Source organism: Phocoena sinus, chromosome 4 (genome assembly GCF_008692025.1).
Source record: "Phocoena sinus isolate mPhoSin1 chromosome 4, mPhoSin1.pri, whole genome shotgun sequence".
NCBI lineage: Eukaryota > Metazoa > Chordata > Mammalia > Artiodactyla > Phocoenidae > Phocoena > Phocoena sinus.
In genome coordinates, this window is record NC_045766.1 from 10,850,538 (window position 1) to 10,878,509 (window position 27,972).

General features: G+C 49.0%; 1 protein-coding gene across 3 annotated transcripts in view; it reads left to right on the forward strand.

Moving 5' to 3' along the window:
* The first annotated feature begins 3,152 nt into the window (after nucleotides 1–3,152).
* The window catches only part of SH3BP5 (SH3 domain binding protein 5), an 88,859-nt gene continuing 64,039 nt past the window's right edge, over nucleotides 3,153–27,972 (forward strand). Inside the window, exons 1-2 of one of the 3 annotated variants that reach the window (XM_032631505.1) lie at nucleotides 3,153–3,417; nucleotides 5,138–5,200. In XM_032631505.1, the coding sequence (XP_032487396.1) occupies nucleotides 3,283–3,417; nucleotides 5,138–5,200 (198 nt within the window). In that variant the 5' untranslated portion in view covers nucleotides 3,153–3,282. Of the gene's footprint in view, nucleotides 3,418–3,550; nucleotides 3,841–5,137; nucleotides 5,201–27,972 lie in introns of those variants that run through there. The other 2 variants (XM_032631507.1, XM_032631506.1) reach the window with 2 other exon arrangements.

A 27,972-nucleotide genomic window follows, 5' to 3' on the forward strand; every position in this document is an offset into this window, starting at 1 on the left:
TTGTAGTGTGAGATGGACTCAACCCAAGGAAATTCTCTGCTGCTGGCTTTGAAGATGGAGGGGGTCATGTGGCAAGGAATTCGGGTTGGCCCTTGGCTGAGAGCAAGGAAATGGGGACCTTAGTCCTACAACCACAAGGAACTGAATTCAGCCAGCAACCTGAAAGAGCTTGGAAGGACTTTTTCCTCAGAGCCTTCAGAAAGGAATGCAGCCTGGTCAACACCCTGATTCAGTCTGGGAGACCCTGAGCAGAGGAGCTAGTTACACCCTGCCTCAACATCAGGCAAGCTAGTCACACCCTGCCTCAACGTCAGGCCTACAGAACTGTGAGGTAATGAACAAGTGCTGTTTTTTTTTGTTTGTTTGTTTTTTGCGGTACTCGGGCCTCTCACTGATGTGGCCCCTCCCGCTGTGGAGCACAGGCTCCGGACGCGCAGGCTCAGCGGCCGTGGCTCACAGGCCCCGCCGCTCCGCGGCCTGTGGGATCTTCCTGGACCGGGGCACGAACCCGCGTCTCCTGCATCAGCAGGCGGAATCCCAACCACTGCGCCACAAGGGAAGCCCCACAAGTGCTGTTTTAAGCCAATAAATTTGTGGTAGTTTGTTACACAGCAATAGAAAACTAATACAGTATGCACTTTTAAAATTTATTTTAGAATTATACAAATAATCATAAATACATCCTCCTTGTAAAAAATGAAAACATTATCAAGAGATTAAAAGTTCCCTTTGACATGCCCAACCCCATCCTAGCCAATCTTGGGCCCCTTCATACTGCCTTTTCCAGGGCTAGCCACTCTTTGTTGGGTATGAATCTTCCTTCCAGACCCTTTTTCTATGCATTGATGTGCATATGTATGTGTCAATAGAAATATATAGTACTGCTGTGCTTTATTTATTTTCCTTACTTTAACTTTAGAACATCATGCTATAGCTGGCCCAGGTCTTCTAAAAATAAAACAACAAAAGTCTACAGTGATGTTCAGTGTTCAGGAGCAGTTGCCCTATATCCCATAAAGGTTTTTTTTTTTTTTCCGTACGCGGGCCTCTCACTGTTGCGGCCTCTCCCGTTGCGGAGCACAGGCTCCAGACGCGCAGGCTCAGCGGCCATGGCTCACGGGCCCAGCTGCTCCGCGGCATGTGGGATCTTCCCGGACCGGGGCATGAACCCGTGTCCCCTGTATTGGCAGGCGGACTCTCAACCACTGCGCCACCAGGGAAGCCCGGCATTTTTCTTTTTTAAAGAGACTACATTTTATTTATGTATTTATTATTACTATTATTATTGGCTGTGTTGGGTCTTCGTTGCTGCATGGGGGCTTTCTCTAGCTGTGGCGATCAGGGGCTACTCTTCTTTGCAGTTCACGGGCTTCTCTTGTTGCGGAGCATGGGCTCTAGGCACATGTGCTTCAGTAGTTGCAGCATGCAGGCTCAGTAGTTGTGGCTCGCGGGGTCTAGAGCACAGGCTCAGTAGTTGTGGTGCACGGACTTAGTTGCTCCTTGGCATGTGGGATCTTCCCGGACCAGGGATCAAAACCGTGTCTCCTGCATTGGCAGGCAGATTCTTAACCACTGCACCATAAGGGAAGTCCCCCCATAAAGGTATTTTGAACCACCCTATTGCTCCTAGATCTAAGCTTAAACCGTAATGTAATTTGGAGGCTATTGTTTGAATGGTGATGATGAGGTTCCACCACTTGGGAAGCGTTTAGAATCAGGGCTGACCTCACTTGTTTTCAACCTCTGTCTCAGTTTGTGACTCTTAATGGCCATCTTGACCCTGCCTTCATCCATCACTGGAAAATGAAAAGCAACTATGGCTTTAGCAGGGAATTTGAGAACATCTCACAAAGAATTGCTGACTCTCACTTGATTTAAAGAACAGTGAACAGGTGTGACCTGTTCAGAACCAAACCCATGGTGTACACCTGTGTTACCTCCAGGAGACAAGGAAGCTCCTGTGATGGTGGACCACAGTGCCAGAGTGTGTAGGGTGGAACCTTGCCCAAGGAGTAACTCCCCCAACTTAGCTTTTGATAAAACCATCATAAGCAGGTTTCCCAAGGTTGGCTTTAATGACAGGCTCTCGGAAAGAAGCTCCTTTCTCAAGCAAGTCTGCCCTCCGAACTCACTGAGCCCACAGGCCACAAGCTTCTGTGTAGAAAGTGTGTACGCTCTGCATTTTTGTAGTGAAGGAGACATTAGCAATGGCCAGTGGCAATGTCCTTGCCTGCTTTGCTAAGGTCATCTGACCTTCTGCTCTCCTGACATCATAGTGGCCCTGCCATTTCATAAAAGCACAAACATTCCCCTTATTCTTTGGCTTTTTGTGATGTTGAATTTGCCAGACAAGTTCTGGTTCTCCGCTTGTTCAGGGTGGGCAGGAAACCTCACCAGTTCATGAATCCTTGGATGGCGCGTGCCCATGAACAGGGGTTACACTCGCATCTCCTTGAGAAGGGTGTACTGGCAGGCACCCGCTCACTCTCGCACATTCCTGATCAATGGATTTTCCGTGCTTCCTGCCTCTTCAGGTAGGACCATCCCGCAACTGTGAAAGCACAGGAGCTTGCGTATGGAGCTCTGCTCAATGGGGGCCGCAGCTTTTGGGCAAGGAATCCACGCCAAGGAGCTGCAGCTGGCTCCCTTCTTTGTTCTTTTGTGTCTGTGTGAGCATGTTTCAGTTCCCTTTTCTGAGGAAATCTTCAGGTACACACATTTCCCCAGGTTAACCCAAGGGGACAAAAGTGCTTTGAGTGTACACGGGGGTTTGAGTGAGTCTTGGGGCTGGTCCAGGGTCACTGAGTACAAGCTTCTAAAGGTGCCTTCAGATGGTGGGAATACCCCAAACTTTCCTTGCATGCAGTCAATTGCCTTAGCAGAGGAGGGAGGGAGAGAAAAGCACCCTGACACCAGGCGGCCGACGTTCGGTAAATTGTGATCTAGTCGGGCTGCTATGGTAAAAGGGGGTGAGGGCTCCCCCATTTCATCACCCTCACGCGTTTTGGGAGTGAGGTTTTGTGACGGAGCCCCGGCTATCCCGGCCGGCCGGCCAGCCAGGTCTAGAGTCGGGGCCGCGCAGAGCCGGCGGGCTGGGGGCGGAGCGGGCGGCGCTGCGCTGACGGCCGCGGCGGAGAGGGGGCGACCGCGCCCACTTCCTCCTGAGCTGGGCCCGGGAACCCTCGGCGGCGAGCGGCGCCTTCTGAGCTCGCCGGGCGGTGGCCAGACGGCTCCGGCCCAGTCTGCGGCCGCCACCCACGCGCTCCCAAGTCCGCCGCCCGCATGGACGCGGCGCCGAAGCGGAGCCGTCCGGAGGAGCCGGCCGAGCTGCCGCCGCCAGCCCGGGACTCGGAGGAGGAGGAGGAGGGGATGGAGCCGGGGCTGGAGGAGGAGGAAGAGGTGGACCCCCGGATCCAGGTAGGGCGCGCGGGGGTGCACAAGGACCCCGGCATCTGCACTGAGCCCGCCTCGCAGCCGCCTCCCCCAACCCCCCCACCGGTGCCTGCGCCCGGGGGAGGTGGCAGCGTTAAGTCCGGGGCTGGACGAGAGGGTCTGAGTACCCGGTTTCCCCCAGTTCCTGGGAGGCTGCGGTGCCCGCGTGGACGCAGCCTGACTCTATCGCCGGGATTCCCCGGCAGGATCCGGGGGTCGCAGCAGCGTGTCCAGCGCTGCGGGCGGTTGCGCAACAAAGAGGGAAGGGGGCGGGGGCGCCACGCCGGCGTCTGGGTACCCGGCTGGGCTCGCGGCGCCGCGGGCTTTGGACAACCTCCGGGCTCCGGGAGCCGGGCGGGCCGCTTAGGCGCGGGCTCCCGGGGCGGTGGGCGTCGTCGGCCCCTGCAGGTGGGCGGCCACCCGTGCCTGGGGGTCAGAGCCTCCTGCTGGCAGAGGTGCCCGGCCTGAGCCATCTCCCTTCTCCTCTGATTCATTGTTAGCAAACCGAAGGGCTTATTGTCACCACTGGCTCAGCTCTCCGCTTGGCCTCAAACGGTTTAAAACCCAGCTTTCCCTCCTTATGAGGTCGGGTGTGAACAGAAATCTGGGACAAGCGGTGCGCATAGCTGACGCGCGAGAAGGCAAGAGGGTTGGCCCGGTTCCTGTGCCTCCATTTCTCTGGGAGATGGTTAAAAACGATTTCTAAGCCGAGATCTCGGAGTGACAGCTTAACCTCTTCACCCTCCAAGCAGAAAGCACAGCACATCGCTTTCGAAGACCCGTGTTTCTACCCTTTCCATAAAGCTTTTTTTTTTTTTTTTAATATTGCTTTTCAGCATGCGCTGCAGTTTCTGGAGACTTAATTGGTTTTTCAGCGCGCAGATCAATTAAAAGCTCATTTAACTCAGCTGTTGCATTTAAATGACTTGTTATGGCAGGTTAGCGAGATAAAAATCAGGTGGAAAAATCTTTGCATTAGGAATTCTGTTAAATAAAATCAGTTCGGGCTACTCAATTTTGTTTTCTTGGTAGGGGAATTCTGTTCACAAGGTCCTTTGTTTGCTGAGTAAAATGAGTTAACTTCACGCTGGGCACTTTTTTTTTTTTTACAAAATGTCAGTGTGTGAATGTTTATTTAAAGGATCAGGATTAAAGCTAGTTTTAGTTGTTTGTTTTGTAAAACAGCCAGGTAGGTTGAATAACTAGCAGTTTGAAAAAGACTTTTCATTCCTACAGAAAAATACTCAACCATGGATGAGATAATGCCAGAATTGTACCCTTGATTTAAATTATTTCATTGGGTTTATACTTTAGGCTTGGCTTTGTTTTCTTTTATTATCTTTTCTGCAAAATCCTTGCTCTAAAGCAGAAAGCATTGTTTTGATTCCGCCTCTAAACCATTTGTAACAGGTGGGTTTACCTGAAGGCACATACCTGGAATAAATAATTGACCTTCTAAGAAAAGACAAATTCCTAGGACCTTAAAGTCATTTTCAAAAAGGCCACCATCAAGAAAAAGGTTTCAGAAATGCTGACATTCATTTGTTCTTCCAGCCAAGGCTCAACTGTTTTCCTTGAGAATTACCACTGACTCCTTCCTCTTCCTACAAAGTGTGCCAGAGTAATTTGCAGGTACTGGGGCTGAGTCATACTGGCAACAAAAGACAAATCCCTGAATCTTTTTTCTGTCCCTTTTCTTCATCAGGGAGAGCTGGAGAAGTTAAATCAATCCACGGATGATATCAACAGACGGGAGACTGAACTTGAGGTACGGAAAGCAGGGTCTCTTTTCTCAGTGAAGTGGCGTCTGTCCCGCTGACACCAGGCTGGTTCATTTTGTTTTAATAGCTGGAGGGTGGTTGCTGGCATTCCCATCTCCAAGTTGAGCAACAGCCTGTTGCCTGACAGAATAAATTACACCACTGAGGCCAGCTTGTGGGTGGAACGCGTGCGGATCCAGTTTCACGTGGTTTTCATCATGGAAGCTCCGAGGGGCCCAAACCAAGGGCATCACACACGCTTAAGCCCTAAAGTTAATGTGTCTGTGGAAGAGTTAAAAGGACGGAGGGGAAAAGTAGCTGTGCTCTTTAATGGACAAGAATGAATGAGCTCACAAAATCTTTTAAATATTTTAGGGCAGCTCCTTACACTGGTACTCGGAAATATTGTGTGTTTCCTCAGAAAGACTTAGACTTGTTTGACTTTCCGGCCCTAATCATTCACCCCCCTTCCACTCCCCTGCTTTTTTTTATCTTTATTGTCTGCTTGTGTGTAGAATATGATGATCTTGATGGTACCGAAAAGCTGTTTAGACTGGGAAGGGCTTTCCTGCTGGGAAGAATCTTGGGAGCCGAGAACTTGATTTGAATTTCATGAGCATCTTCCAACCTGCGTGTAAACAGATTAGCATTCTTCACAGCTCCCACTTAGTCCGCATCCCTTTTCAGCACCGGTTGGTTTTACCATCCATGAGATTTGAACAACCCCCGCTTCTGTCTGAGAGCTGTGGGAGGACCCGTTTCAGTAGCAGGAGGAATGGCAGGGAAGGTCAGCGGAAGGGACAGGACACCGCTGGTCCGTAGAGTGAGGGGGTGGGAGATAGGAATGTAATCTTACCAGCAACACCCTGGCAACCTTGATTTCTGCCTGCATGTCCAGGCCCTGGAGGTATTGTGGCCCAGAGGGTTAGAGCTAGTTTTCTGAGCTGTGTGTGAAGCGTTCTTGCTCTGTTCTGATTCCAGGTGTCTATGAACACTCTTCTCCCCCAGGTGAAGTACAATCTGTGTGTTTAAATTTTTTTTCACTTACGATGAATCAAGTCTCTTCGTTGGGCAATTGAAATCTCTCAGAATCTCGCGTTTGTAATGCATCCAACAACAAAACCCCTACCATTTCTGTCAGGATTTGGCATTTCCAAAGTGCTTTTACAAGCTTTATCTCCTTCCTGCCTGTCACAGCAGGCTGGAGCTGTGCTGTCCAGGATGGCAGCCTTTTGCCACATGTGGCTATTTGAATTTAAACTTAATTAATTACAATTAAATAAGATGAAATTTCACTTCCTCAGTCACAGTAGCCACGTTTCGAGGGCCCAGTAGGCACTGTATTGGACAAATCAGAGAAGACTCTCATCACCATAGGAAGTTCTGCTGGACGGCGTGGGCCTGGCAGGTAGGGACTGGCAGGGACCACCTCTTCTCCAGGGGAGGACGCGGAAGCACAGCGTCCTCACAGTTCAGCGACATGGCAGAGCCTGGTCATTTTCCAGGTCCCCTCCAGCTCTCCTATTCTATCCCAAATATGAACAAACAACTTAGAAATCGTTTTTTTTTTTGCAAATTACTGGTTTATTCATTCAACACACACCGGTAGGCCTGCTCGATGCTGGCCCCTGTTCTGATGGTGCTCCCCTTCTGAGGGCGCAGTTGTTTCATCTCTTAACTCTTTCTCCTTGATTTCTGAGCCCTCTTTCGGAACACACTTAGGGCTTTGTGTGTCACAGGAAGCCACGGGTCGGGTGTTTCCTGCCTGCCTCGGGAGAGTATTAGGCAGTAGCCTAGAGAGGTGGTCAGGGCTGGCCTGTGTCACTGGCTGCCCTTTCCATGGCATTATTATAACCCAGCTGGACTCAGACACCTATAGTGGCAAGCTCTGTACGTCATGAAAACTTCCTAGCAGCCATGCTCAAAAGCAACAGGAAACAGGTGAAGTTAATTTTAATCTAGTTCCTTTAACCCAGAATGTCCAAGATGCAATAATTTCAATATGGAATCAGTACAATCATGAGTGAGATGTTTTACATATATGTTTGTACCGAGTCTTGGAAGTCTGGTGCATCTGTTACACCGAGAGCACATCTCACTTTGGACCAGCCACGTTTCAAGTGCACAGCAGGGGCACGTGGCCCTGGGCCATCGTGGGCGTCTCATTGGTGGGGTTTCAGCCTCCGTGCAGGCTCTCTGGATGCTTGTCATGCTCCCGGAACCTGCCAGGGACCTTGTGGCCGTGTGTGTGGTGGGCTGTGTCCCTTCAGGCAAGCACTGGCCACCCACCTTGTGTCGGGCACTGTGGCCCCTGCAGATACAGGTAGATATGGGTACAAGACAGAGGCTTTGCCTCCGGGAGTTGATGTTTCAGGTGGGGGTGAGGCGTGGAGGGTTCGCTAGTACTTACTGATTGTGGTGACTCCAGTAGAAGAGTGATGTGACAGAGGAGTCTCCAGAAGACACCTGAGCAAGGGAGCCGGTGTGTGGAGTGGCAGATGGAGAGAGCAGTGGGGATGATGGCGGGGGGCGGGGGCGGGGGAAATGCCAGAGGACGCGGGTCAGGAAGCAGCCACCTTAGTATATGGTCAGTTGTCCTTATTCGCGGTAGTTTTCACTAAGGTCGCCGTGAACCTTGAATTAGTGGATACTGAGCCGTGGCTCCCAAGGGAGATGTTGTGACCAGCGGCTTTCGGGAACTTAAACCTCATTAGGCTCCTGTGAGCCTCTGGTCCCAACACCTTCATCCACTGATCAGTACGTAACCGTGTGTTATGTGTGTTTCTGTTTAAAGACACCTTACTTAATGTGTATTGTTGGTTGAACTTGGCCATCAGCACCATGGCTCAGCCTGATCGAAGCTCATTTAACACGTTTTCTCCATAATGCTCACCACAGCTTTCCTGGGCTTAGGACACTAGCCAGCACTTCAGCGCTAGGCTTGGGGGCTGTTTTAAACAGCCAAACCATCGACACAAAGCAGAGAAGTGCAGAAAGCGTGGCACTAAAGGGACAGTGTAAAGGATGTTTGTTTACAGCATGAGAGCTGGACCAGGGTGGAGGGCGTCTGTTCATCCTCCCTGGAAGCAGGCACGTCGGGCTACTGGAGTTTCTTGCCACTCTGTGCGGGTCCACAGATGACTGTAGAGCAGCACAGTATTGATTTTGGAATCAGTTTTACTGAGTAGGCAGATTCACAAATTTGGGATCCACAAATAATGAGGACTGACTGTATATAATTCGCAGCCACTAGGGGAGGGTCTTTTGCTGTCTGCATTTCCTTTCCTTTGCTTTTTGATTATGGTCTGCAGGGCCCAACACCCCTCCTGACTTTGAGTGATTAAAGCAGATTGGTGACCCCAATGTTCATAGCACTATTTACAGTATCCAAGATATGGAAGCAACCTAAGTGTTCATTGACAGATGAATGGATAAAGAAGATGTGGTACATATATACAGTGGAATATTACTCAGCCATAAAAAATGAAATAATGCCATTTACAGCAACATGGATAGACTTGAAGGACATTATGCTAAGTGAAATAAGGCAGACAAACACTGTATAATAGTGCTTATATGTGGAATCTAAAAAAATACAATCAACTAGTGAATATAACATAAAAGAAACGACTCACAGATATAGAGAACAAACTAGTGGTTACCAGTACGAAGTATTGGGTGTAAGAGAGGCTCAAGGATGTATTGTACAACACGGGGAAAATAACCAATATTTGGTAATAACTGTAAATGGAAAGTAACCTTTCCAAATTGTATAAAAAAATTGAAAAAACAACGAATTGGTGACCAATTTGTGGTGCAGTTGCCTCTGGGCAGCCGCAGCTGAGGTGTCAGCTGGGATTCGCCCTTGGATCCCATTCTGTTTCTCGGCAGTTTAAATGGGAGATGACCAAAGGTGTCTGATGGCTGGCCTGTTGTCAGGCAGACACCTGCCCCTTCCCATGACCACGGTTTGCCTCTGACCTTGTCTGGACAGCATGGTATCCCTTGCACTCTGATTTGTGGTTGAGAGAGCCAGCCTTTCAAGCTGTTGAAGGGAGTACCTTTTAACCAGAGAGGCTCTTGGATATAAGCCTGCTGTTTCAAGTTAAGAAAGCACATGTATTTTCTCACAGGGCGCATTGGTTAGTTAGCTTTAATTATTAAGTCATGGAGTAGTTCTTGAGCACCTACTAGTTGCTTCCGTGAAAGCCCATCTGGAGGGAGCGAGCCTCGGGGCCTTGTGCGGGAAGGGCGTTCCAGCAGCGGAACAGCCAGTGCTAAGGTGAGAGAGAGAGGGGCCTGGCCCAGCTCAGGACCAGCCAGGGGGCCAGTGGCGCTGGGAGTGGGGAGAGCGATGGATGGAGAGAGATAACAGGTCATTCAGGTGTGCAGCAGCCCTGCCAGGTGAGGCAGTCCAGGTAAATGTGCTTGATGCACTTTTACAATGCATACCCAATAGAGCGATCTCTTCTCAAATGTTTGTTAAAACAAGAGGCAGCACAATTTCTAAAATCATTTTAATCAAGATTTGTAATAGTCCGTGCCAGTTATTTATCTTTTACTATGATGTGTAGTGTTTTTGTATTCCCCTGCTTCCTCTGAAGGCGGGCTATTCTAGGTTGTGAGATGGTCCAGAGGAGGGGGAAGGAACACAGGCCGGGCCTAGCTGCCCACAGACAGCTTTTCTGGCTCTGAGTATTCACAAGCTGACTTTTCCAGCCTGTCCTTACCTGGGGAGGCAAAGACGGTTTGATTGTAAATGGCCGTGTGCTTCCCTCGGTGCTTGGGCGAGGGCAGTTTGCAAAAGCATTTGATTCTGGACATCTGTGTTCCTCAGACTCGTATAAGGCCTGCACCCAGAATCTGCCTTTGTCCCTGCCAGAAACCAGCAAACATTTTCTCTTTAAAAAAAAAAGAAATAAGAAAGAAGACTGTCCTGAGCTTGGAAACCCGGGGTCGGGGGGAATTGGGGAGCAGCCTGGACTCTCTCGTAATGAATTTTTCACACAAGTCAGGGGAAGAGAGAGATTCTTTTCTGAGAGGACAGTACCATCACATCTTAGCACTTTCCCCTTGAAGACACGTGTGTGTGTGTGTGTGTGTGTGTGTGTGTGTGTGTGTGTGTGTGTTGTGCATGAGTGAGGCTGGGATCTCTTTTGTAGCCAGGTTAGATCTAGTTTGAGGAACAGAGGCCTGGAGGTGTTCATGGAACCGGCACTGAGGGCCCCCTGCGGGTTGAGTCCTGTGTGGGGTTCTCACCTCGCGGGGGTGGGGAGGGGGTCCTGGATTCAGGTCTTGGACACAGAGCGAGGGACCCGGGCAGGGTCTTCGAAGCCGGGGGACGCTTTGCTGCAACAGGGGGCGTTGGAGTCGAGGCCTGGGGACCCTAGCTATTTGGGAGGATTAGCAGCCAGCAAGTGGAGGGGACCAGTGCAGACATCCCTTGCAGCCTGTGCAGTGCTAGGGGCGGGGAGCATTGCTGATGGGACCCTTTGTTCATTGGCTGGTTGTAAAGATCAACACACTTGAGGTCTTTACTGGGCCTCCTGGGTCCCGGAGCTGGGGCTACTTCTGTCCCCACAGCTCTGACCTGAAGTTTGGCCATTGGAATAGTAGGCCTTAGGGCTTCCTGCTTGGGTAGTGGTCCCCACACTGCTGCTGGGATGTTGGGGGACAGTGACTTTTGACCCAGCAGTTGCGCTTGTAAGAATTTATTTTAAGGGGTTAACTGGGCAAGGATGCAGGTCCAACAGTGCTCACTGCAGCATTGTTTAAAAATGTTGGAAAAATTGTGAGTCTGCATGACTGTCAGTAGGGGGTTGAGGAAATAAATGAATACCAAGCCCAGGCGATAGCTAAGAGAATCCAGGCTTTCAGATGATGACACAGCTTGTTATTAACCTAGAAAGGCATCTGAATGGAAAACAGGTTCCAAAAGCTTGGAGTCATGATTTGGACTCATGACGCTATTCTAAAAAATATGTTTATATGCATAAAAATATCAGGAGAGGATTACATGCCAGTTATATCTGGTGAGAGTTGAGTAAGACGTATTCTCTTTATACTTTTCTATATTTTCTGAATTATTTGCACTGAATTGTATTACTTTAGAATCCAGGGGGAAAAAACCCAAAGTCATGGGGAAGGGGTGGGTGGAGGGACGTCTTGGCGTCAGGTGACGTGGTTAGAACCCGAGCTCTGCTGACTTTTGGGGGCACTTGCGCCTTTGGAGCCTGAGTCCCCTCATCTGTGAACTGGTGTCATTATTCTTCCTGGGTGGCCTGGGGGACAGGAGGAGACACTGTGTGAGGGAGGGCTTTGCTAGCGGCACAAGCCTGGGTGAGGGAGAGGCTTCCTGCGTGCGGGGCTGGCAGCGAGTGCCGGGGACTGCCGGATGCAGGGAAAGTTCCATCGAGATGTGCATTGGAGCCAGGCCCACCGCAGCTCTGCCCTCTTCCCCCCAGGCCCCGCCATGACGTCTCTTTGTCAGAGACCGGCTCTGGGCAAGGGGCCAGAGAGAGGGCTCGTAAGGCTAGGATTACAGCAGGGTGGACTCTGCAGTCTCTGGAGCAAGAGGGCTTTGCTCTGTGGCTGGTCTGCGGGGTGTGGAAATCAGTTGTTTCCCTGCATGAGCCCTGCTGTGTTAGGCTGTCTTCTCTTGGGATTTGCCTGGCACATAATGGGTGCTCAGTAGATGTTTGAGTGGATGAATGTCAGCAGGTTGCCCCTTCGTGGCTGTGTGACCTTGTGCAAGTTACTTAATGTCTCTGGGCCTCAGTTTCCTTATTCCACTGCTGGTGCGTAGTAGGCCATGAATAAACATCATTGCTGCTGTTACTGGAGCAGGGCAGGTGAGGGCCGCAGCATGGTGGGTACTTGCAGGAGGGACTTGTGTCCATCCTGGAATGTCTTTTCTGCTTGTTTTTGTCTGCTCTTCAATAATAATGATAGTTAATAATAATAACAATAATAATAATAAATGCCTACCATGTACCAGACCCTGTTCTAAGCACTTTGCATAAAGTCACTGAATGCTCGACACGACTTTCTGTGATAGATACTATCATCCCCATTTTCCTGATAACAAAACTGAGGCCTGGAGTTCAAGTGTCTTGCTCTCGAGCAGTTGCTCAACCGCGCTGTTGACATCGTCTATTGACGTTCTTTGTTGTGGGGGGCTGTCTTGCCCACTGTAGGAGGGTTAGCAGCATCGACTCACTAAAGGCCAGTCAACCCCACCCCACACCTCAGTTGTGACAGACAAGCATGTCTCCAGACTTGCAAGTGTCCCAGGGGAGGGGGGCAAAGTTGCCCCTGGTGGTGAACCAGTGCCCTAGAGCAGTGCCAACAACGTGTGGTCTTTGCATCGCAGGACCAAGCTGGAATTGCAGAGTCTTGGGCCCCACCCAGACCTGATGACTCAGTCTCCGGGGGTGGGGGATGGGGCGGCGGTGCCCAGGAGTCTGTCCTCACCAGCACTAGCAGCTTCGCGCATATCCATTAGGCTGTGTTCTGGTCATTTGTGTATTTGGCTCCCCCACTGGACTAGGCCCCTGGAGGGAGGGGCTTGGCCTCCCCATCTTTGTGCCCTAGTATCTCATGCGGTGCCTGCACACAGGGGTACGATGAATGTTGGAATGAATGGCTAGAGTTTGTGGTTAGAACCAAACACCTTGTGGACTCGTGGCTCTTGGCGTTGCCATACACAGTGTCCTGCAAAACCGGCAGGTCCCTTTTCCCTAGTGCCTGCTCTGGAAATGCACTGGTCCCTGGGCTTTCCTTAGGCAGGGCCAACCCTGGGCACAATGGCAGCGCTGCTACAGCACAACCTGTGACCTCCTTCCGCTCCCCTAAGCCCTCACTCCCGGAGGTCTTAGCTCATGGAGGTATAAGATTCTGCCCTGCTTGGAGATGCCAGGGTTTGAAGAGTGTTTTGCACTAAAATAGGATGACATTGTTAGACCCAAGCGGTCTACGAGGGATTCCAACTCGCCCAAGAACCGCCAAGAGTCGAGAGCCGTTGCAACACGCAAGAGGTTTATTAGGAGCCGATGCACCGGGGTTCCCTGAACCTCACGCAGGAGGCCGATGGGGAACCCCTAAAAGCGGAATCACATACTTTTTATAGGTTTATTTATTCATAGGGCGGGTATATTCTCACAATGATTGGGTAAATGTGGTGACTTTTGAATTCATTGGCTTAGGAACTTTTGTCCCACCTTCTGGCCGTTATAGTTGTCTGTTCATTGTGGCGGTTAGGGCGTATACCTGTTACGGGCAACTGGAAAATTACCCGCTGTCTGGCAAGTCCCCGTCAACTGAAAAACTCCAAGAATTGGTTTCGATAGGGAGAAGGAGTGGCGCACGATAGGGAGAAGAATTGGTTTCGATAGGGAGAAGGAGTGGCGCACGATAGGGAGAAGAATTGGTTTACGGGAACAAGTGAGGGGGTGGAAAGTCCCTAACGGCCCCACATTCCCCCCTTTTTTTTTTTTTGTAACTAATTCCAATCATGGAGTTTCAGTTTCTTTTTGCGAGTTTTGGTATTGTTGCCTTAGCATTAAAACTTGTACCGTACTAATGCGTTCTCTAATAAAGGCTATCAGGCGATTCAGAATGCATGGTCCAAAAGTTAAAAGCAACAATAAAATAATGAGGGGCCCTAACAAGGTGGAAACTAAAGTAGTAAGCCAGGGAGATTTATCAAACCATGATTGAAACCATCCTTTTTGATTTTCCCTTTCCTGTTGTCTTTTGTCCAGGCGCTCCCTAAGTTTGTCCATTGTTTTGGTAATAGCCCCAGAATGATCAATATAAAAACAGCATTCTTCTTTTAGTGCAGCACATAGTCCGCCCTCCTTAAGGAACAGCAGATCTAATCCCCTCCTGTTTTGCATTACCACCTCTGAAAGCGAGGTGAGGGATTCTTTTAACTGAGTTATGGAACTTTCTAATGCCCGGAGGTCAACATCTACAGCTTGCCTTAAGGCATCATAATAGTGGGGTTGTTGGATGAGGGCTGTTGTACCCGTTCCTACCCCGGCTGCCATTCCTAGTCCTAGGAGTACAGCCAGGGTGAGTGTTATGGGTTCCCTCTTAAACCTTCCTCTGCCCTCATATTCATCTAGAAAGGATGAATCTGAATGATAAATGAGTCTGGGGACCAGCTGAACTAACACACAAAAATCGGTTGAAGCTTTAAGGACCTCTAAAGAAATGCAGGGGGTCAATCCTGTGTTACATGCCCACCATCCATCCGGAGGAGGGAGGAGATACCCTGAGCCCTGTGGGAGGCTTAAATTGGCACAAAGATGTCGGTGGGACGAGGGGGGCGTTCCTACACATGTACCGTTTCCTAATACTGAGGCCAGGGTCAATTTACTATTTCTTTCTTGTTTCCATCGACATTGATCTGGAGTGTTAACATTATTATAATTAGAATTATATCCTATAGCATCATAATAAGGGGGAGGAGCAGCATAGCAAAGCCAACATGATTTGGTAGCCTCCGGGTTTGTGGCATTTAAAACCTCAAAAGCCGCCTGGACCAATGAGAGCATTCGGTCCCGGGGGGTCTTGGGCTTGATTGTTATTCCTTTTGGCTCAGAAGTTTGGTTTCTTATCTCTGGTAACGCTGTGGGAGGGACCAAAGGTAGCAAAGAGTGCCCTATCTCAGGGTTGGGGCTTATAGGAACTGGAGTAGGGGTTTCAATTTTTAGTTTGATGGTCATTAGTAATCCATCATTATATCCTTCTTTATAAAACCTGATTCCCCATGAATGGCCATTTATCCAGTTTTTATCCTTTTTTCCTGGTTTACTAAAAGAGATCTTAAGGGGATGGCACCATTTAGTACATTCAGGCCTATAAGTTAAGGGGTTGGTTGGGTGTGTATAATTGGCTGTCACCTTAATAAAGTCCCAGCCAGAGGTGGGCTTCCAATAGGTGTCTCCTGTGGTTTCACACCCCCAGCTTTTACAATAAAAATGTTCCTTTCCCCCACATTGATAATTTAGGGACCTATGGCGATGAAATCCCGGGCATACATAAAAGGTAGGGTTGCTAAGTTTCTGTCGCGTACCCGAGTTTTGGCAGCCGTATTGGCCGGCCCGATCGGGTATGGATGGGGCATTTTGACGATCATGGGAGTGTGCTGTGTCCCAATTGGGAGCTCCTATGGCTAATTTACAAACATCGGGGAAAAGGTCTGGCCACCAGGTCCAAGGAGCAGCAGTATGGCTAACAGACCATATTACATCTCCAGTTTGGGAAATTACCTGCCAGGTTAAATGCTGGGGCAGGTGAGGACTAAAATTACTCACAGTCAGTAGGGGTAACAGAGTTAAAGTTATAAATCTGATGATCGCAGAAGCTTGAGCTTGAGCGGGTTGCTGGTCTTTTGGGCTCGCCATTCCGATGTTGCAGATGCTGGTGCGGCCTTCACGTGTGAAGCGTGGATCCACGCAGCGATGCCGTCTACCTTTATAGCCGTGGGGGTGGTGAGCAGGACGATGTATGGTCCTTTCCACCGAGGCTCTAGAGTCTGGGTTCGGTGCCGACGGACGTACACGGAATCTCCGACTTGGAAGGGATGAGCCTCTGCTGGTGTTCCTGGTCGGTAAGCCTCTGCCAGCTGGGACCACACCTCCTTTTGGACCAACTGGAGTCCCAACAGCCTAGCACATAAGTCAGTGTTATTCTGGCAGTCAGGACTTAATTTCTCCCTTAGCGTAAAAAGAGGAGGTGGGGCCCCGTATAGTATTTCAAATGGAGTAAGATAATAGCGGGAGGGGGTATTTCTAGCCCGGAACAGGGCTAAGGGAAGGAGCACCGTCCAATCTGTACCGCCAGTCTCTATGGACAATTTAGTTAGGGTCTCTTTTAGAGTTCTATTTATTTTCTCTACCTGTCCTGAACTCTGGGGTCTATAGGCACAATGTAATTTCCAATCAGTCCCCAGGTATTTGGCCACACCCTGACTTACCTGGGCGACGAAGGCGGGACCATTATCTGATCCTATTACCTTTGGTGCCCCGAACCGGGGGAAAATTTCTTCTAAGATCTTTTTGGCCACCACAGTAGCTGTCTCCTTCTTCGTCGGGAAAGCTTCTACCCATCCTGAGAAGGTATCTATAAAAACTAGAAGATACCTGTTACCGTACCTTCCAGGGCATATTTCAGTGAAGTCGACCTCCCAATAGGCTCCTGGGCGGTCTCCTCTGAGCCTTTTTCCGACCTCAAGTTTTCCTTTATGGGAGTTTACCTGTTGGCATGGAATGCACTCTCGTGCAATCTGCTCAGCTATTTTGGTTAATCCAGAGGTATCATAACCTGTCTTATGTAATAGGGATACCATCTTCTTGGTTCCCAAGTGTGTCCATCTGTGAATCTGTTGTAGCATGGATTTTGCTTGTTGAGGAGATAATGTTCCTTTAGTTGTGGCTGGGGTAATTGTTCCCCTATCATTTGGTTTCCCAGGACTCTCATCTGATAGTTCTAGTATGATTTCCCGTAGAGCCACTTCTCGTGCCACCCTATCTGCCATGTTGTTGCCTCTTGTCACCGGGGTATTGTCCTTCTGGTGTCCGGGGCAATGAATGATGCTGACTTTAGTGGGGAGCATGAGGGCAGCTAGCAGTGCCACTATTTCTTCTTTGTTTTTAATTTCTTTGCCCGCCGAGGTGAGCAACCCTCTTTGTTGGTAAATGGCCCCATGGACATGGGCGGTAGCAAATGCGTACCTACTGTCCGTATAGATGTTTACCTTTTTGTTTTCTGCTAGTTCCAATGCTCTAGTCATGGCGATTAGTTCAGCCCGTTGGGCCGATGTCCCTTGTGGTAATGCGGCTGCCCAGATGACCTCTTTCCCGTCTACCACGGCAGCTCCCGCCCGACGCTTACCTTCCTCTAGGAAACTGCTTCCGTCAGTAAACCAGGTAACGTCGGCGTTGGGGAGGGGCTGATCCATCAAGTCTGGTCTGCTACGGTGTGCTGCAGCCAGTACTTCCTGACAATCATGGATGACGGTAGTGCTTTCCAGGTCAGGGTCGGGTAGCAAGGTGGCCGGGTTGAGTCCTGTGGCTGAGGTAAACTTAATACGATCTGAGTTTAACAGCAGGGCTTGGTAATGAGTCATCCTGGCATTTGTTAGCCATCTGTCGGGTGGCTGGCGAATTACATTTTCTAATGCATGGGGGGCTGTTATCGTTAGGTTCTGCCCCAAAGTCAGTTTGTCAGCATCTTTGACCAAAGCGGCCACCGCGGCGATTATTTTTAAACAGGCGGGCCATCCTGCTGCCACAGGATCCAATTTCTTTGATAGGTACGCAACCGGGCGATTCCAGGGGCCCAGTTTCTGAGTTAGTACTCCCTTTGCGATGCCTTTATTCTCGGCCACGTACAGATGAAAAGGCTTAGTAACATCTGGTAGCCCCAGAGCCGGGGCTGATAGTAGGGCTCGTTTAATTCGGTCAAAAGCCCGTTGTTCTTTATCACCCCAAGCAAAAGGGATGCCATTTTTGGTCAGGGGATATAAAGGGGCTGCTAATTCAGCAAACCCCGGAATCCATAGCCTACAAAATCCGGCCGTCCCCAAAAATTCCCTAACTTGTTTGGGACTCTTGGGGGCCGGTATCCGGGCAACAGTGTCTTTCCTGCTTTCCGAAAGCCATCTCTGTCCTCCTTTTAACAAGTACCCCAGGTAACTAACCTGTCGTTGACATATTTGTGCTTTCTTTGCTGAAGCCCGATATCCCAATGTTCCCAGTTCTGTTAACAGCCTCTCGGTTCCCTTGATGCAGTCTTCTTGGGTTTCAGCAGCTAAAAGAATATCATCGACATATTGAAGTAGAGTTACCTGGGGATTGGATTCTCTATAAGATGCCAAATCCTGGTGGAGAGCCTCATCAAAAATGGTGGGGGAGTTCTTGAATCCTTGTGGCAGGCGAGTCCATGTCAGCTGGCCTGACATCCCAGAGGCTGGATCCTTCCACTCGAAGGCAAAGTAAGGCTGACTGAGAGAAGAAAGTCTCAGGCAGAAGAAAGCATCTTTAAGATCCAAAACAGTGTACCAAGTGTGCTGAGGTGGAAGAGTACTTAAGAGATTGTAGGGGTTGGGTACCGTGGGGTGGAGGTCCATCACCCGCTTATTTACCTCTCGTAGGTCTTGTACCGGTCGGTAATTATTAGTTCCTGGCTTTTTAACTGGCAAAAGAGGGGTATTCCATGCAGATTGGCACCTTACCAGGATCCCTAATTCCAGTAACCTTTGTATTTGAGGACGGATGCCATCTCGGGCTTCTTTACTCATGGGGTATTGGCGGACCGTTACTGGGGTGGCGGTTGTTTTAAGTTCTACCACCACAGGGGGCCGATATTTTGCCATTCCCATACCGGCAGTTTCTGCCCAAGCCTGTGGAAACCTAGTCATCCAATCCTGCATGTCAGCTTGTGGAGGCGAGGGTGTTTCATATATCCTGTGTTCATCTTCCAGTTTCATGGTCAAGATTTGGAGTAATCTCCCTTGGTTGTCAGTTATGGTGGGCCCTTCTGGTTGAAAGTGGATTTGGGCCCCCACCTTAGAGAGTAAGTCTCTACCTAGCAGAGGGTATGGGCACTCAGGTATGACCAAGAATGAGTGGGTTACTCGTCCCACCCCAAGATCTACTGTCCTTCGGGTGGTCCATGAGTACTGCTTATTTCCAGTGGCCCCCTGGACCCATGACCTTTTAGTTGAAAGGGGGCCCTTTGAATGAAGGAGGACTGAGTGCTGGGCTCCGGTGTCCACCAAGAACTGGACGGGTTCCCCCTCCACTTTAAGAGTTACCCTGGGCTCGGGGAGAGGGTCCGAGCCCTGACTTCCCTAATCTTCCTCTTCCAATGTTAAGATTTTATCTCTGGTTGGCCTTCCCCCGTTCCTTTTTTTAGGGCATTCTCTTGCCCAATGACCTTTTTCTTTACAGTAGGCACATTGGTCCTTGTCTAATGGCCGCCTTCTATCCGTTGTTCGCCCTTCCTGTCTATTTCTGTCTCTACTGTTTCCTCCTCTGACTACAGTGGCCAGTATCTTACTCAAATGTCTTTCTTGCCTCTTATCTCGTCTTACCTCACGAGCCTCTTGTTCCTTCTGCTTTCTTTCTTCCCTTTCTTCCTCTGTCTCCCTCTTATTATATACCTTATCTGCCTCTTTTACTAAGTCCTGAAGGGAGAAACCTTGTAGGCCATCCAGCCTTTGTAACTTCTTTCTAATATCAGGGGCCGCCTGGTCAATAAAGGCCATTGCTATGGTGGCCTTATGTTCCTCAGAGGTTGGATCATAAGGAGTGAATCGTCTAAAAGCCTCCATTAAGCGTTCTAGGAACACGGTTGGCGATTCCTGGGGCCCCTGAGTTACCTCTCTTACCTTAGCCAAATTCGTGGGGCGCCTGGCCGCTCCATGGAGACCCGCCACCAGAGCCTGGCGATACATTTTCAGGTGCTCCTTACCTTCCAGGGTATTAAAGTCCCAATTCGGCCTGACGAGTGGAAAACCGGCATCAATCTCATTAGGCAACTGGGTAGGTTGTCCATTGGCGCCTAACACATTCTTTCTAGCCTCCAGGAGAACCCGTTGCCTCTCCTCAGTTGTGAGGAGAGTCTGGAGGAGCTGTTGACAATCATCCCAGGTGGGTTGGTGGGAGAAGACAAGAGACTCTATTAGAGCAGTAAGAGCCTGTGGGTTTTCAGAGAAAGTAGGGTTATGCATCTTCCAATTATAAAGATCTGCGGAGGAAAAGGGCCAGTATTGAAGGGGCCTATTCCCGTGGTTATCGGGGGGGCCATATTCTCTAAGGGGTAAAGCAGTAGAATCCGGGGAAACAGCCCTCCGGCTTCTGGTGCCCGCCGAGGGACCCCCCCTTTCCGCCATAACAGGTGGCCCTACTGGTGTGGAGGGTTGTGAAGCTGGGGGTCCTAGGGGCGACATGGGATTTAGGGCCGGAGGATAAGGAGGTGGGGAATCTAGAAGAAGCAAATCAGACTGCAGGTCAGGATATATCGCCTTTGGCGGGTCCGGGGCAGCAGATGACTTTTCCGTGTCTGGGGTTTTCTTCAGGGCCAATATCTCCGATTGTGCTGGAGCGCATGCAGACGTGCCTGTTGAGGAAACAAAGGGCCGGACCCACGGAGGCGGGGAGAGAACTAGATCTTCCCAGACCAAGATATATGGTATCTGGTCTGGGTGTCCGTGGGGTCCTGTGTTAAAGACCCTAGACTTGACTAGCCCAACCTTATCTAACAAAAAAGATCCTTCGGGTGGCCACCCTGTCTGAAATGTAGGCCACTCAGAGGTACACAGCGTTTGCCATTTTCCTTTCCTTACTTCTACCGAAAGGTTGTGGGCCCTAGCCCTAACTTCGGTCCAGTGGCTTAGGGTAAGAGAAAGAGGAGTCGTCATAGTTTGTCCCATTGTCGTCCGTCAAAAGAAAGATAATAGTACAGAAAAACAATAAAATTTCAAAAGACACACATTGATATTGCCGCCGCGAACTTAAACCCGAAACCAACTCAAATTCAGATGGCAGCTTATATAACCTGCCAGAACCAGCCGCCGCGAACTTAAACCCGAAACCAACTCAAATTCAGATGGCAGCTTATATAACCTGCCAGAACCAGATGAAGGGGAGACAAAATTTGTTTCTCCTTCCAGATGGACCACCAGGGCGTCCCCCGGGGCCCGTGGACACCAGCTTTCGGCACGTCTGCCTAGCCAGGAGTCCAATACAGATTCCACAGCAAGCCGGTTCACACGGCTTTTTCCTAATGGCGGCTAGCAACAAACAAACGACAAACAAACAGACAATTGGGCTCGAGCCTACCTGATACCTCCGACTCCCGATGTTCTTGTGACCCGGGGGCGAGTGGGGATCCCGGACGAGCCCCCAAATGTTAGACCCAAGCGGTCTACGAGGGATTCCAACTCGCCCAAGAACCGCCAAGAGTCGAGAGCCGTTGCAACACGCAAGAGGTTTATTAGGAGCCGATGCACCGGGGTTCCCTGAACCTCACGCAGGAGGCCGATGGGGAACCCCTAAAAGCGGAATCACATACTTTTTATAGGTTTATTTATTCATAGGGCGGGTATATTCTCACAATGATTGGGTAAATGTGGTGACTTTTGAATTCATTGGCTTAGGAACTTTTGTCCCACCTTCTGGCCGTTATAGTTGTCTGTTCATTGTGGCGGTTAGGGCGTATACCTGTTACGGGCAACTGGAAAATTACCCGCTGTCTGGCAAGTCCCCGTCAACTGAAAAACAACAAGAATTGGTTTCGATAGGGAGAAGGAGTGGCGCACGATAGGGAGAAGAATTGGTTTCGATAGGGAGAAGGAGTGGCGCACGATAGGGAGAAGAATTGGTTTACGGGAACAAGTGAGGGGGTGGAAAGTCCCTAACGGCCCCACAACATGTGTGGTTGTGGACCCATGGCCATGATCTGTTTAGTGGAAATAAAATCTAGTGGGGGAAAACATATAAAGCTATGTGTAGAGTATATGTAAAAGCATATATACATACAGTAAAAGAACATGTACATTTAACAGAAAAAATGTCTAGAACAGAGATCTTCGTAGTGTGGTCCACAGGCTATGATCTGCTTGTTACCAATTAAGGTGAAGTACATACAGAAATTGAGAGTAAGACTTTAGAAATTCTTCTCTTTAGCAGTTTGACATGGCTGTGACATCCACGTGGCTTTTCACTTTTCTAGTTTATTTTTGTTGTGTTCTACAGAAGTGTTGATTCATGTTGGTTGGTGATGGGGTGGAGGGATGCATTACCACAGAGTCTGAGAAGTATGTACCCTCAGATGTTACTAGTGGTTGGTGCTGGTCGCTAAGAATGCTGGTGATTTTAATTTTTCATTTCTTGATGTTTTCTGAATTATTTGCAATGACCATATTTTATCATTGTCATAGGCAGGGCATGAGGGTGGAGAACAAAGCACTATTATAAAAAGATGTCTTTATGAGTCAAAGAGACGAATGTCTTCAGAAGGAATTTTAGGAATGATGAGGGCTGGTGGGAAAAAACTTTCAGATCAGTAGTCCCTGCCCTAATTGTAGATAAACGCAGACGTTGGTGGGTTTGCTTGGTGAATTACTGTATTGTTAAACTCTCATGTGGTAATTCACGGAGGGATGAAAAGTGACTTAAAGGCATTTTAGAATTGTCTGCAGCCAAGAGACCCTCATTTATGAAAATCCAAAACAATCACCAAGATAGAACAGTGGAAAACGTTCCAAATATTAAGAATATTTAGATATTCAAACTTAGTTACTATATGGATTTGAGTAGTAGCCTCCTTTCTACATGGATAAAGACTTGTGGGCACATATAAGTGGGCGTCATTCACTGTAGTCACTTAGGCAAAATGATTATTAGTGCAGGCTGTTGGCTAGAATATAGAAATAGCTGTCAATATTGAAACGGAGTCTACTGCTTTAAAAATATCAGATGTGTCTTTCTTTTAAACTATAAAGACCAGTGAGATAGTGTGTAAACTTTCCTGGCCCCTTAGCTGGCACCGTTGTGGGAACACGGGCCATTGCTGTTGTAGTACAGTGACATGACTGTGTCCCCACGTTTATCCGGGATACCTTCCCTCTGACTTCAGGGTGTCTAGAGGTGTCCCCACCTCAAAAGAAGACAGGCTCTGAGGGTTGGCGGATCCATTGTTGTCCCCACGGTTGATAGAATCTTCAGATACCCCTGTTGGCAGAGAGCTGTGGTCCCTGTGGGCTGCAGCCTTTTTTTTTTTTTTTTTTTTTTTTTTTTTGCGGTACGCGGGCCTCTCACTGTTGTGGCCCCTCCCGTTGCAGAGCACAGGCTCCAGACGCGCAGGTTCAGCGGCCATGGCCCACGGGCCCAGCCGCTCCGCGACATGTGGGATCCTCCCAGACTGGGGCACGAACCCGCGTCCCCTGCATCGGCAGGCGGACTCCCAACCACTGCGCCACCAGGGAAGCCCTGCAGCCTTTTAATATTGAGCTGTTATTTTCCTTCTGAGCGTTTATGGTAGGAACTTTGAACATAGCGGTGTATTTGTGTGTGTGTCGGCTGGATGAATTAAACATCTATTGAACCTCATCCTTTGGCAGCATCCTGGGTATCTTCGACCAGCCCTCCTTTCCGAGAGTTACTTAATCTGCCTATCACCACATAGATGCTTCTAACAGTAGAGACTGTATCCCTTTTATGCAACACATCTTAAGCAAGAGTCTCACGATAATTTGCAGATTTGCAAAGGCACTCTTAGAGAGCTCAGAGAATCAGCCTCTTTCATTTCCTTAAAGGAAGATGGAAAACAATTTCGTTCTATTTTTGCCTGACTTTTTTCCTTTGCTGTGTTTTGCTGGATTATCCAAGAGATGTTAATGTTTGCTCTGACAGAAAGAAACTGCCAGCAGGGAGACAATGACAGGAACATCCGCTGTTTATTCTCACTGCAGCCGAACCCACTTAATGTAAACGCATACTCTGTGGCATCAGACTCACCCGAAGCGTGATGAACAGGGTTCGGGTATGTTCGTCCACCTGACCCTTTTGTTGCCAACACGCAAAAGGCTTCAGCTTCATTCTGATAAGATATGAAACCTGCAGATTTGATGTTTTCTTCCCTGGTGTTTGGCTTTTTAAAAAAAAAATTTTTTTTGGCTGCGTTGGGTCTTCATTGCTGCACGCAACCTTTCTCAACTTGCGGTGAGCAGGGGCTACTCTTTGTTGCAGTGCGCAGGCTTCTCATTGCGGTGGCTTCTCTTGTTGCAGAGCATGGGCTCTAGGTGTGCAGGCTTCAGTAGTTGCAGCACGTGGCCTCAGTAGTTGTAGCACAGGGCTCAGTAGTTGCAGCACGCAGGCTCAGTAGTTGCAGCACACAGGCCCTAGAGTGCACGGGCTTCAGTAGTTGTGGCACGTGGGATCAGTAGTTGTGGCTCACGGGCTCTAGAGCGCAGGTTCTGTAGTTGTGGCACACGGGCTTAGTTGTTCCGCGGCATGTGGGATCTTCCCAGACCAGGGATCGAACCCGTGTCCCCTGCATTGGCAGGCGGATTCTTAACCGCTGTGCCACCAGGGGAGTCCCAGCTTTTTTGGAAGAAGAGATGAAACGAAGATGTCCTTCCTTATGGTTCTGGTTACTATTTCTACCTAATGAATTACCCCCCAAACTACTTTACCCCAAATCAAATGCTTTATTTTGCCCATGATTTGTTGGATCGGGAATTTGGAGAGGGCTCTGCAGGGTGGTTCTCGCCGGAGGAGTCTTGAGCAGTTGCAGGCAGATGTCGGTTGGGGGTGGGGTGGGGTGCTCATCCAAACGCCCCACAGGACTGGTTGTCCGAGGAGGCCCATTCCTGTGTCTGGCCGTGGATACTGGCTCATGGCTGGGGGCTCAGCTGGTCAGTGGTCAGTGTTTACATGCGACCGTCCCAGCACGGTGGTCCCAGGTACTCTGACCTCCTCATGGTGCCTGGCTTCCCACAGTGGGCATCCCAAGATGACCAGGTGGTAGCATCACAGCTTTGGAAGTCCCATAGCAGCACTTCTGTCGTATCCTGCTGGTCCAAGCAGCCACGAACCTGCCCAGGTTCAAGAGGAGATGGCCCAGATGCCATCTCTTGACGGGAGCAGTCCTAAAGCATTTCGAGCCCTGTTTTAGAATGGCCACACTCCTGGTGGTGATACAGAGACAGTGACTCGTTCTGAGGCCCGCAGGATGTCCGTTTGCTTCATGAACAGCCACATTTCACAGTGCCTTGCCAAACTGCTTTAATAGTTAACCATCCAGCAGAGCAAGGACTTTGATTCGTTCTGTCAATAACCCTTAAACCAACCAGCTACAATTAAAGCAAGAGGGAGCAGTTTTGAGCAGTGCTATGGGTCTTGCGATAGGGAATTCTTTGCTTTGCCTGTTTCTTAAAAATGTTGTCTGAGAGAATATTATGCCATGGCTTCAATGCCTATTACAGAAAATTAGTGGAGCCTAGAGTCCCCAAAGTACAGTAGCTAGACAGACACTTTATAAATTCAGGGGGAAGGTTCTTAAGCTCCTTGGATAGCTCTTGAGCGCTGCTTTCTTTCCCTGCCACGGGTTTTGCTAGCGTCCCCACTGCAGAAATAGGATCCTGGTATTGCATGCATTTGCTGGAAATTGGATCCACTCCCCAAGTTGGAACTTGTTCAAGCAAATCATACTTTGATGCTGTGAACCCTGGGATCAAAAAAGCACAGGAAAACTTGTTTTGGAGCTAATAGAGGAAAAGCATGGGCTTGGGAGTTCAGGAGAGCTAGGTTTGAATTCTCCCTCTGCCTCTTCATAAGCTGTGCAGTCTTGGCAAGGTTTTTAGCTTTTCTGGGTTTTTCATTTCCTGCTCTCTAAAGTGGGAAGAGCAATACCTATCTTGCAGGGTTGTTAAGGATTAAATAAGGTCATGATTGTAAAGGGCCTGGCACAGTACCTAGCATATAATACGTTCAGCCAGCTTCGGCCCTTCCCTTTCTAACCATTGCTATTTATTGAATAACAACACCTGCGTAAAAGTCACGATTATTTATCAAAAGCTTATTGTTATTCCAAGCATTGTGCTAAGTGGTTTGTATAGTTTATCCTGTTAGTTCTCAAAACTAACACAATGTCTTGAGGACATTGATGAGACATGGAGATTGAACCAGTTCTCACGGGTCACATGGCCAATGGGATGAGGACCCAAGATTTGAATCCAGGAGTCTGAGACTGGAGCCCATGCCCTGAAGTAGTTTTTTTTTTTTTTTTTTTTTTTTTGCGGTACGCGGGCCTCTCACTGTTGTGGCCTCTCCTGTTGCGGAGCGCAGGCTCCGGACGCGCAGGCTCAGCGGCCATGGCTCACGGGCCCAGCTGCTCCACGGCATGTGGGATCTTCCCAGATCGGGGCACGAACCCGTGTCCCCTGCATCGGCAGGCGGACTGTCAACCACTGTGCCACCAGGGAAGCCCCCTGAAGTAGTTTTTAATATGTGTGTTTGTGGGTGTGGAGGCTCTGCTTCAGAGGTCCTCACTGAGGCTGTTGAGATGAAAGAATCCTGATCTAGAACAAGTTTTCAGTCTTTGCCCTGACGCTCGCCAAATACACATCCTTGGGAGAGGTTTCAGTTTTCTCCTTTGTGAAATGGCAGCCTCTGAGCTAAATGATGGGCAATGGCTTTTCCAGCCCTGATATTGAATGACCGAGATTTAAAAAAAAATTTATTTTATTGAAGTATGGTTGATTTACAGTGTTGTGTTAATTTCTGCTGTATAGCAAAGTGATTCAGTTATACATATATATGCATTCTTTTTCATATTCTTTTCCATTATGGTTTATCACAGGATATTGAATATAGTTCTCTGTGCTATACAGTAGGACCTTGTTGTTTATCTATTCTCTATATAATAGTTTGCATCTGCTAATCCCACACTTCCAATCCATCCCACACTTCCAATAGTTTGCATCTGCTAATCCCACACTTCCAATCCATCCCTCCCCCAACCCCCTTGGCAGCCACAAGTCTGTTCTCTATGTTTGTGAGTCCTCACAAACTTGTAGATAAGTTCATTTGTGCCATATTTTAGATTCCACATGTAAGTGATACCATACGGTGTTTGTCTTTCTCTGTCTGACTTTCTTCACTTAATATGATAATCTCTAGGTCCATCCATGTTGCTACAAATGGCATTATTTCATTCTTCTTTATGGCTGAGTAGTATTCCATTGTGTATATGTACCATGTCTTCTTTATCCATTCATCTGTCAATGGGCGTTTAGGTTGTTTCCATGTCTTGGCTTTGTGAATAGTGCTGCTATGAACATTGGGGTGCGTGTACCTTTTTGAATTACGGTTTTGTCCAGATATATGCCCAGGAGTGGGATTGTTGGATCATATGGCAGCTCTATTTTCAGTTAAAAAGAAGAAATTATTTATTTATTTGGCTACGCTGGGTCTTAGTTGTGGCATGCGGGATCTTTGTTGCTGCGTGCAGGATCTTCATTGTGGCATGTGGGATCTTTAGTTGCGGCACGTGGGATCTTTTTTAGTTGTGGCATGCAGGATGTTTAGTTGCGGTATGCGGGATCTTTAGTTGCAGCATGTGGGCTCCTTAGTTGTGGCATGCAGGCTCTTTTAGCTGCAGCATGTGGGATCTTTAGTTGTGGCATGCAGGATCTAGTTCCCTGACCAGGGATCAAACCCAGGCCCCCTGCGTTGGGAGCGCGGAGTCTTAACCATTGGACGACCAGTGAAGTCCCTATTTTCAGTTTTTTGAGGAACCTTCATACTGTTTTCCATAGCGGCTGCACCAGTTTACTGGAATGATTGAGATTTTGATTTGAATCTAGCCACATGCTGAGTGAGCTGAGTCCCCCTCAGTCTTGATGATGGGGAAATACAAAACATTGGTCAATCTGTGCTGCAGCCAAATTAAAGTCTGATATTTATTGAAGCAATACGTGCACATAGTTGAAGAAAAGCCCCTGAGAAAATGAAAGTCCTCTGCCTCATTCCTTCCCACCCCCAGTTCTGCTAGAAGCAGCCACTTTTCCTGTTTTTAGACACTTCTGGGTTCTTCCGTGTCTCTTAAACCAATGGCAGTGGATTTTTACTTTGTTTCCTTTACATCCTCCGTCCTCCTTTCTTTCCGTTCTGTTCCGTGAGCTGCAGTCAGGAGGAAGGTCCTCCAAGAGGAGCAAGGCAGCAGCTTGCCTGGAGTGCTGGGATGGGGGCGCATGCTTTCC